The sequence below is a fragment of the Pocillopora verrucosa genome, chromosome 2 (assembly GCF_036669915.1).
Source record: "Pocillopora verrucosa isolate sample1 chromosome 2, ASM3666991v2, whole genome shotgun sequence".
Lineage (NCBI taxonomy): Eukaryota > Metazoa > Cnidaria > Anthozoa > Scleractinia > Pocilloporidae > Pocillopora > Pocillopora verrucosa.
This window is the reverse complement of record NC_089313.1, coordinates 10,365,649-10,376,083: the sequence shown is the minus strand read 5'-3', so window position 1 is coordinate 10,376,083 and position 10,435 is coordinate 10,365,649. Positions and strand designations below refer to the sequence as shown.

Sequence of the window (10,435 nt, the reverse complement as noted above, 5' to 3'; positions counted from 1 at the left end):
ACTGTAGGGTCTTCATATGTGTGTGCATGTTTTGATCAAATGCAATACCATGAATATAGTGATAATGTGGATGGATTATTTATGTTATTATCAAGACTGACGAAGTTGCTATTTACAATATAGCAAGAACATAGAATACAGAGAGTCTGATTTGAAGTAACTTGACATTTACGGGCTTTTTTCGAATTTCAGTGGAATTTGTAAAAGATACTGGGCTTGTAAATAAAATTTGCAGGATGTAATGCTATTTTCATTCTTCTTACTGATTATTTGGCTTAGTTTTTATAATTGTTTTCGTTTGATACCTCTCATTAGCTTATGAAAAGATTAGTGGTTTGCAGTTTGATTGCACTCCCGACTCATTGTAGCACCGCTGGCCCAGGATTCTCAGCGAGCTTTTGCAGCAGCACTTTTCATTCCGAGTAGCATCATTAATTTCATATAAGGAAAATTTAAAATATCGTTATATGATATATATATATAATTTATATCTATCTCGTCCAAATTTTTGTGCAACTTTTCTCTCCACTGAACGGTTTGATAATCGTAACAGCTGACGTTTTCGTGCACACTGTTTAAACAGCAGACTTAAACTTCTTTGACGCTGAAAAACACACGTGGCTTTCACTTGCCATCAAAAATTTCACAATTATTCCGTGAGCACACGTTGAATAGGAGATGGTTAATAGGCAAAATGCTTGGTAATAAGGGTGGAACTCAGAGGAAATTGTGAACTCAAAAAAAACTGCTATTAATATATGTAATCAAGGAGCACGGAGAAGTACGTGGGAATTGCTTTTCTATTTAGGATTTTTTAAACCAAAACTGGAACAGAGAGGCATCACCGAGCTAAGTGATTCTCGAAGCGTGTACACTTTACTAAAATGAACGTTCATGTACAAAAAGAATGAACGTTCATGTACAAATCGTATGAACGTTCATCTACTAATTGACTGAGTGAGAGAGCAGGACACGACTTGTTTAACCGGGAGCCGGTCATTTTATGAACTCGTGATAAACTCATGCTAAGTGAATTAGTGCTAAGTACTACTTATAAAAAATGTCCATAACTGCAATGATCACCCTCATCTTCATTCATTAATCTGAAGTTCAAATACTCATGTATCCACCACGACCAGTAAATCGTTCAATCTAGTTCCCAGGCTCTCGCTTTTCTTCTCTGTCCTTGAGACCAGATCTTTCGCCGAACGCTTCCGTTGCTGTAATCTGTTTTCAATAAATCACACGCAGTTAACAAATACTGGGTTCTTGGCGATAAATATTCGAGTCCAAAACGTTAAAACTCTGAAGAAAATGAGAAAATCAGGCGCTGAAAAATATAAAGAATGTTTTTAAACACCTCATTCTGGTTTCATTCTGATAAATTCCAACATCGCACATGACATCAAAATGGCGTCGGACGCCTCTCATGGAAGAGAGCTTTGATTCCCTTCTTGATTTGTTCAACAACATTAGTTAGTCGGTCTTAAAATGATTGTCGTGGGTCGACGGATAGATTCATCGCCCTGTGGTTGCCCGGAAAAGCAACAGCACCAAGAGAGCCACTTAATGAGAATCCCTCCAATGTTACCAATGAGAACAGCGGCGAAAGCGGAAGTATTTATCCACTTATTTTCATCGTGCAAGAAGAAACACACGCTAATCATAACAATGTTTTCAGCTGTGAAAAGAGCGTGCCAGAAAATTGTTGATAACGTTTGAAGTGCAGCACCAAACGGTGCAGTACCTCGCAGCTTTTTTAAATAGTACGAGCTGTAAACGAAAAGATAAAATGGGGAATAAGCGAAAATAAACACAAACATATCTTGTTTCCGATTTGATCGCCATAGCAAGAATCCAGTGGCCACCATTACGAGACAATGAACTCCGATTACGTAAGGTAACCGCCATGGGAAATATAGAGTAAAAAAGACAATCGCCAGCGTGCGAGCAGCAATCATTCCGGCGTTGCCAAGGAAGATGATAACATTGTGAAGAAATGTCAAGTTGTATTTTTCAAATTCTCGGAGAACTTCCATTGAAGTAGACATCCATACGAGAGCCAAAAAGGAAACCGGTGCCGAAATCATTTGAATCAGTTCAATTTTGGCTTCCTCTCTTTGCATCACCATCACGTAGACTTGTATCATCAGTTGCGGGGCGGATTCCAAAAGGCCTTCCACCATTTTCAAGTTCAGCGTGTGAACGTAAAGATAGTAGAGACGATCCTTTTCAATCCGCAAACCATCGGGTGAGTTCCAAAGCTCTTTGAAGCGACAAGCGCAAAAGATAAACAACTGAACGCTATGCAGAGGAGGCCCAACGCACAAACAAGCTAGAGCAACATTAATCGTAGTCGAACGGAATATTACATCGGGGTTACCAGTTTCGTCATCAGCATCATCTTTTGTCCAAGTACGACTTGTGCTCGCAATTACCGACCAAATGCACAGCACTATAAGCGTCAAGAGCGTGACGCCGAGACTCACTGCAAACCATTGTTGATCGTCGTTTGCTCTGTAAGTCAGACAGGTCATGATGTCTGTAGAGGTATCGGCTATTGTCAAAATAGCTTGGAAGAGGAATAAGAATGTGTGGAACCACTTTAAACGCACCTCTGCCATTGCACAAGTAGTTAAGTTAACAACCGCGTGTAAAACTGCGATTACAGGTATACGAAGTTGATCAAGGTTAAAACAAACAATTAATATCCTACAGACAAAGAAATGACCTCTAATTGAAGTGGTATCGCATGAACGATTAATATTCAGAAACTGCCGGAAATATGGAATAATAGAGCAATGGAGCAATGGATTCACAGAGTCCGGAGTCACAAACGGATTAACTGGTTAGTACATATTTTCTGTCAATGAAACAGTCAGTATAGCGCGGTACCCTGATCCCTTTTCAAATTTACAGAAATACAGAGATCAATTCGTATGATAGCTGAAAGGAATGAAGCAGACTTCCTGTCAAAGTCTAACGAGTATCAAGATTTCATCTGCATCATCATAACTTATCTTAACGGATATGGATATGATGCGTGTTTATAAAATATTATATCTAAAGATTAATTTATTTACAAAGGAATTTTAAGATTTTTCAGTGTTAATACTGGGTCTGAAACTTTTCTTTCGGAGAAGATTGTAACCGGTTTCCTAAGGTTTTGATACTATATAATGATGTAAAGGACGATTCTCTTCTTTAATTTCCATACAAATTTTTCTTTATCAGCCTTTGCTGAAACATCTCGAACTGTCAGTTTAATCGAAATATAATTTTTTTCCTCACTTTTTCAAGGGAAGGGGGAAGCGTAAGGTTTATTTTATTTTTAAATTTGTAATGAATATCTGGGTGTCATAGATACCAAGTTTTCCGTATCCATGCAGTCGTTTCGTACCCACAGACGTTTTGTACTCAGTGCCTGACACAGCAATCGGTGAGATCTAACGAACCTCACATGCCGGTTTTTTATATGCAGCATCCGATTACATGCGGCCCATGTGTAACCTTAGATGACCGATATACAGATTCATGAGTGAAAATATCGATAGCGTAAGTAACTTTGGATACGTTTGTAAATGAATTACAGCATATAAAATCACACATTGCCTAATTGAATCGTACAGAGCAGTTAAGATCTTGGGGCAAAGTTTGCAGCCCGAAATATGATGGAAAAAGAAGTGATTCACGTGAGCGGATATTACGTTCATAGTTGCGCCAACCGTTAGTCATAATTACCCTTCTTTTTAGGGAAATATTTCTTCCCATGGAAAAAGCCGCACACTATGTTTTTCGGCATATGAGATGGAAATTTATTCACAATCACTGTGGAATGTTTCCCATTAATTACTTATTGTTTACTTGCGTTGTTCTTCTTTGTGTTCATTAATATTTAGTGAATGTAATATAATACAATGTAGAAGTGCAGTAAGGAGTAACTTGTGAGTGACCTTAGACGGAATATTTACGCTTCACGTATTGCTGAGGTTCTTGTCGATGACGTTTTTGCCACCGGAAGACTTGAAGTTGATGTGGGCGACACGTGCGGAAGAGAATGCTAAAGTCTAGTTTCTAAAGAGAGTGAATCTGCTCGTATTACTATTTCTGTCCTTTGGCGAAAACTGTTCCAGTTACAGAAGGTTTATTCGGATGACTGAAAAGCATTGATTTCTTCAATCGATGAAAATTCTCAGCGCATTTGTAGGATTCTTGTCAATCCTAGCAAATGGTTGTTTTGTTGAAGGTAAATCCAAGTGAGTGATAGCCATTGTCAAAGCGACAGCACTGCTGCAATGAAAGCATTGCTTAGTCTTGTTTGAGTATTATGGATCATTTTATTCTCTTGTTGATGTCGTAAACTTCGCCATTCTTTATTCATCTTCGACTTCATCTATTTAATTGCTCATGTGGGTAGTTAGACGCCTCCTGATAGTCAATCATCGATGCTATCAAAAAAAATGGTTGTTTCACTAAGACAAAGTTGATTTCAATCACCGCGCTGAGACCTCTCTGTCATATTTTTGTCACGGAAAAACTCAGTGGACTATATTATCTTGAAATATCCCGTATATTGAAAACAACACTTGGTTGTGTTGAAAGGAGGCTAACTATGTTCACATCATGTGAAACTTTCAACGATAAAAAGAAACAACAACCCCAAACGGGTTACCGCAGAGTAAACAAGTTATTTTGTCGCTGGTTGCCGTGCACAAATCGGCTCAGTAGTAATTCCAAATATAATCTGTCTTGAAACATGTCATTATTCATTAACAGTTGAAATATGCAACTCAGTACATTTAAATTAGCCGCGTTCTTCTCACACCTCCGCTATAGAGACGGAATTTCGCTTGAAATAACTGATTAGCCAGTATCGTTTGTATTCAAAATTAATATTAGGTTTGTAATTTGAAGGCAAAGTCGAAAATATCAACCGAGGGCGTCACGGTCCGTGATAAGCTTAACATGTAATTCCGCATGTTATGGATTGGAAAATCACGAGGTTGTCACAAGGAAATTTTGGTCACATCCACATTTGCTCATATTTGTCAGCAGAAACTATGTACAGTTGTAAATTAAGAACAGATTTTGTCAAATGTCAACTTAAATTCTGCCCACTACAAAAATACAAAAAAAGTTACCAAATCCTTAGTGATAGAATCAGAAACCACTGTCAGCCATACTTGGTACAGTGAGCTTGTTTGGGAAATAATGAAAATGCAAAACTATCGGCATGCTCGTTGGCTTATCTAAAACTGTTTAGAAAGTTGAAACTGAACATCTGTACTTGCAAGATCCTTGCAATGATTCCTCGCGCAACTTCGAACATATAAACATTTGCAAGTATTTCACACATTATTCAAAGATTACGAATTCTGAGTTTACTAAAATCGCTTTGGTATTTTTCAGGATTCTTTACAAAACCAATCAAATGTGCAGCTAGGAAAGTAGTGACTCCTATAGATGCCCCACGCCATCAGTACTATCCCTTCTTCGTCAGTGTTTACCGATGTAGTGGAGGCTGCTCTACCAACTCACCTAATACGTACCACTGCTCCGCCACAACCTGGAACAATGTAACTGGAACTGTAATTGATTTGCAAACTAGCACCCAAAAGGTTCTGACGGTTCTAAATCATACCAGTTGTGAGTGCACATGCGTAGCGAAGGCTAAAGATTGCTCTGAAAACGAACTTTACGACGAAGATACATGTAGTTGTCAATGTAAATACCAGGATGAACCTCAAGTAGGATGCCCTGCGAGATTCAGGTGCGTATTACTTCATCTTAACCGTGCAAGGATTTGTTTACTGGCCAGTGCCGACGAAATTGCCCATATGGTTGGGAAAACCCCGAAAGGCTTTCGATTTTTGTTGACACGGAATATTTAGTACAGCGGTTACATATTTGGACCCATGTTAGAAATTCACAAGTGTGATTCTCCCGTATATTTTTGTTCCCCATAGTATTTTGGATGAATCGTCTTCGAATGTGAGTCTTTCTTGTTTCTTAGCGATTTGAAAAGCTTTTGTAAGGGTTTTGGTTTCTGGAAAGACTTATGTCATGCGAGTTTGCATATTCTGTTAAAGCCGGAGATAGAATTGTATAATGATGATAAAAAGCTATAGTGTAATTATCGAACTAAGCTTCCTCAGTTTTTCCGATTTTCGACATTTTCACATCCAAAAATCCGCCTCTTATCAGGCTTATACATTCAAAGGAGTTCTGTGATGAATTCCGTAAAGCTTCTGGAAACGTTAAATGTTCACCAAACGCGATACCTTCTTGAAAACCCTCACCTAGAGATTTACTTGTGGGCCGAAACAAAATCTATGCCTTGCCCAATGTAATACTATAAGCATGGGAATCGGTAAAATTTGGAGTAATTTTTTTCTATAGTTGGAGTCAGTTCCAGTGCAAGTGTGTTTGTGCAAGGCCAGTAGAATTTTGTCCTGTCAACATGGTAAGTGCAATTTCTGACATTGACGATCTTTTGTTGTTGTTGTTGTTTCTTATAAAAGCTGAAAAAGAGACAAGAATGGATCTCAGTGATGTGTAAACAGCATTATGGCGAGTTTTAAGAGCTTGCAAAAAGGTACCCCTAGTCCTTCTCTCTTCCCCATTCTACTGTCAAATCACTTCCACGGGGGTTTACCCTTCTGTATCGTTACACATGTAAGGTTGAGCTCCCAGGATTTAATAATAATAATAATAATTTATTAGTTGTATAGCCCTATTTACATGTACAGATCAATAGTGCTTTACACTGAATAAAAATTAAAAACCTTATATATCTAAATAAAAATTTACAATAGTAATGGTAGCTAAAAATACATAAGAATAAATTATTTTAATGTAATATATCTGAGTTAATGATTACAAAAAGCTTCATTAAACAGAAACGTTTTAATAGCTTTTTTAAATTTATCCAAACACTTAATCATTCTAATTTCATGAGGAAGTCTGTTCCATAAGTATGGTGCTGCTGCCTGAAAAGACCGATCTCCAAATGTCTTCAGCATCTTACCCTTAGGGGGCTCTAAGTAAAGACCGTCATTAGATCGAAGACAATAAGAAGATTTTGATTTTGAAGATTTTGATTTCCCAGCCAGTGAGGGATTATCCATCCTGGTCTCAGTCAGTTAAGTTTCACTTCACAGTACAGTCGTCATCAGGAAGTTATCATTCGCAGACGGGTGCTTTCCATAAAGCGAGTCATAGAGTTTACAGCAAATATCACTCTGATCATAACTGAATTTCCGGTGCTTCTGATGCGCGGTGGGTCTCTTATTTTATGAGAAAACCTCCGAGTTCATATCAGAACATTCAAAAAAACATTGAGTGTGTGTGTCTGAAAAGCGGGGATGCGCCTTTTTTTCCTCCACTACCATTAACTTCCTGTCCACTGTTCCTCAGGAGTGGAGTTACACAGCGTGTGGTTGCGTTTGTACTCGGTCTGTTGTGGAATTTTGCAAGTTGGAGAAAAAAGTCCTCAACGCCTCAACTTGTGAGTGCGAAGAACCTAAAACAATAGTGAAAAATTTAAATCCTGGTGTCCCTGGCAAAAGAACTGGTAAGTATTAAACTGAAAAAGATAATATGTGTAAGCTTGGCTTTTAATACGAAAGGTGTACCATCTGCGCAGGCACGTTTAGAATGGGCAAACGGAGCCTGCCTTCTTTCTCATTTTTCTGTGTTTGTTTCATTTTTGTTCTTATTTTTTTTTTTTGCTTTAAATTTTGCCTTTTAATTAATTTTCTTTGGAGTGATAGTTAAGCTGTTGATGGTATGGGTGAGGTATCATGAAAAACCGGTTGAGGTTTGTATCAACAGGAGATATGTTACCATTATTAGTGAAATGCGACCAAGGATTTACGCCTTAAACTGCAGCCATGCAAAACTCGCTTTGTCAGTTAATTTATCGATCTTAAATTCAATTTTAGCCGAACTAGTAAACCTGTTTTTGATCACTTTTCCGAAAAAAAAAGTCCGGCTTATTGACCTGGGATTGAAATTGATGAACTGAAAAATGATCGTGGGCACATAGTTGTTGTATCGAGTTGCTGTCAAGTTGGTACACACGAGATAATCGTATGGAAGGTCCTATGGTTTACTTTCTAGGGTCCTCTGATTGAAATTCCTCATTTCTTAGCCTGTAGGACAATTTCTTCTAAATTGTACTCGAAAAGTCCAATCGTCGGCATTGCTTACCCCTATTTTCCTTAAACACAACAGATTTCGATCTCTTCCTTTTTCAGTGGAGACAACGAATTGGAAGCAGTTTGTGTTATTTATGGTTGGAGAGTTTGTCGTTTTAATTCTCCTATTTGACTTGGTCATATACTGGAAATACGGGGGTGGAATTATCTGCAAAGCCTGTCGCTGTCCTCGTAAAGGTAAAATCTCAAAAAATTACTTCTCTCTTTTAGTCCTATCCCACATAAAAATAATTCATATAATCCACGATCATAACATTAATATTTTGACTCCATTAACCAAATGTAATAGTGCAATTTTAGGCAACAGCGACTTCCTATTAAAAAATATTTTGCTTTCCTCTTAATTGAAATCGGTCCAAATCTCAGTATCGGTGATATTTCTCCATTAACAAACCTATGTGAAGTGACCAGTTTGTTTGCATACCGAAATTAACTTCACTACATCCTTTTAGCGCAATGGAAACCTGAGTGACTATAACGTGGGCAAATAGTGAATATTTGCATGTTGTTATTTACCTAGACTTTCTCTCAGCAAAACGAGTTCTTGTTCACGTGTCACTGATCAAATTCAAATGTACCCGATCGGGATACAATAGTGCAGTTGTTGCCCGCACGCCGAATACAATAGCATGTTTTTGCCTCATGATTGTTTAAGGGAAAGTCTAAATACATAACAAACCAATTAATGTATGGTCCCTCGGGAAACTAGTTAGTTTTGTTTTCCCTCGAGTCCTGATGTTTCCCTCAACCTCGTCTCGGGAAGCATCAGGACTCTGAGGAAAGCAAAACTAACTGTTTCCCTCGGGACCATACATTAAGTGTGTATTGTTTGTCTCTTTAGAAAGGAGGATGAATCAGATGTCTTAGTACAACTAAGATCGATTTATTTCCATCTTTTGCTTCACAGATACTTCAAATAATGGTCATGCAGTCGTTGATCGTGGAACTTCAACTGGACTTAATGCAAGTAAAGACGATAGTCCTACAATTGGTAATAAGTCTCCATAACAGAAGAGAAGTACGTATTAGTCTCGACATGCCCCTCTAATACCATCAATCACATTAAATCATTTACCTGGAAAAAAAGGGATCATAAACAACTCGCTGCTCGGCAGCATCATCACTAGCGTGAGTGACAAGAAACGGCTCTAAATAAGCTTAAGAAATTGTAATTCCTTGCCTAATTTGACATGGTCAATGTTTTTCTTCTCTCGAATTGTTTATCTCGAGGTTTTGTTCTATTTTAAAGAAATAGTGTGTGACGCTTAAAGTGACCGGACTAATAACATCGTTTCATGGCTCGTTGCAGTAGCTATCATGACTGCTATGCTCCTTCAGCTTTAAGTGACATAAATCAGTCCGCCAGAAAGACCTTTCCAGCTATATCCATCTGATAAAGTGTCTCTTCCTTATGACAGTAACTACTGCTTTGCTGTAAAAAAGCTAACCAATGGTAATGTATAGTTGAAAGAAAGCCAGGGATATTTTTAGAGAAGCACGCATGAATCTTTAAAGGGGTAGATTGACGCTTGGCGCACGTGCAAGCTTCTAAGCAGCTTATTCAAATCGATTGTTTGTTCAACTGTTAGAAATGACCTTAAAGTCTTACACGTGTCCAGAAAAAGGTTCCGGGACTTAGAATCTACTTAATAATCTGTGTCAAGAGAACTTAGTCTCTTGCCTGTATAAATATCACATTTTTGGCATAAAGTTTACCATTTGAGTGCTAGAGCTGCTGCTATTGCTGCAGTAAGAAACAGTGCAAGAAAGAGGGAAGTTCTTCTCGCGCACTGGAGTAGGAAAAGACAGATTGAGAAATGTCAACAGCATTACCACGCTTTGAGGACTGACAATGAAATTCTCTCAAACGAAACGGTTTAGCTGGTCGCGTTATGCTGAAGAAAGTCATTGAGACAAATTATTACGTAACAGAAAAGGTAATGAAAAAAATTATAAACTATTTTTCTTGTAAAATTTATTGCAGAACTACGCGAGCGTAGATTTTTAAAATGAAAATAAAACGACACATGTAATGTACTGGCCAATTGCTCCTCCAGAGTCCCATATATATTCCAGTCAGTAAACTAAGCCGGACCACAAGTGCTTTCGAACGAAGAATAGGAAGTAAAATCTTCCATATTCTAACTAGTCTTGACCATTTTTCGTGTAATGTTTAGACAGGGAATGTCGTACATTAACCTCTCGATAACTGCCTG

General features: G+C 38.0%; 2 protein-coding genes across 3 annotated transcripts; one reads left to right on the top strand and one right to left on the bottom strand.

Annotated features, from left to right (window-relative positions):
* Nucleotides 1-238: 238 nt before the first annotated feature.
* Nucleotides 239-2,834, bottom strand: LOC131771290 (XK-related protein 8). Its single transcript, XM_059087064.2, has 2 exons — nucleotides 1,361-2,834; nucleotides 239-1,227 (listed from the first exon to the last, which is right to left on the bottom strand). The coding sequence occupies exon 1, from the start codon at nucleotides 2,622-2,624 to the stop codon at nucleotides 1,473-1,475; it is 1,152 nt and encodes a 383-aa protein (XP_058943047.1). The 5' UTR covers nucleotides 2,625-2,834; the 3' UTR covers nucleotides 239-1,227; nucleotides 1,361-1,472.
* A 1,097-nt stretch (nucleotides 2,835-3,931) lies between these two features.
* On the top strand, nucleotides 3,932-10,256 carry LOC131771235 (vascular endothelial growth factor D). 2 transcript variants are annotated; one of them, XM_059087010.2, is made up of 6 exons: nucleotides 3,932-4,256; nucleotides 5,410-5,770; nucleotides 6,400-6,463; nucleotides 7,417-7,573; nucleotides 8,259-8,396; nucleotides 9,127-10,256. In XM_059087010.2, the coding sequence occupies exons 1-6, from the start codon at nucleotides 4,229-4,231 to the stop codon at nucleotides 9,225-9,227; spliced, it is 849 nt and encodes a 282-aa protein (XP_058942993.2). In that variant the 5' UTR covers nucleotides 3,932-4,228; the 3' UTR covers nucleotides 9,228-10,256. The 2 variants fall into 2 exon arrangements, with proteins under 2 accessions (XP_058942993.2, XP_058942992.2); XM_059087009.2 differs by having other exon boundaries at nucleotides 3,933-4,246.
* Nucleotides 10,257-10,435: the final 179 nt, after the last annotated feature.

Coding starts and splice junctions, on each gene's coding strand:
- LOC131771290 (XM_059087064.2), bottom strand. CDS start 2,624: ATGGCAGAGGTGCGTTTAAAGTGGTTCCACACATTCTTATTCCTCTTC.
- LOC131771235 (XM_059087009.2), top strand. CDS start 4,183: ATGAAAATTCTCAGCGCATTTGTAGGATTCTTGTCAATCCTAGCAAAT. Junction 4,247..5,409: donor AAATGGTTGTTTTGTTGAAG/GTAAATCCAAGT, acceptor GGTATTTTTCAG/GATTCTTTACAAAACCAATC. Junction 6,464..7,416: donor AATTTTGTCCTGTCAACATG/GTAAGTGCAATT, acceptor ACTGTTCCTCAG/GAGTGGAGTTACACAGCGTG.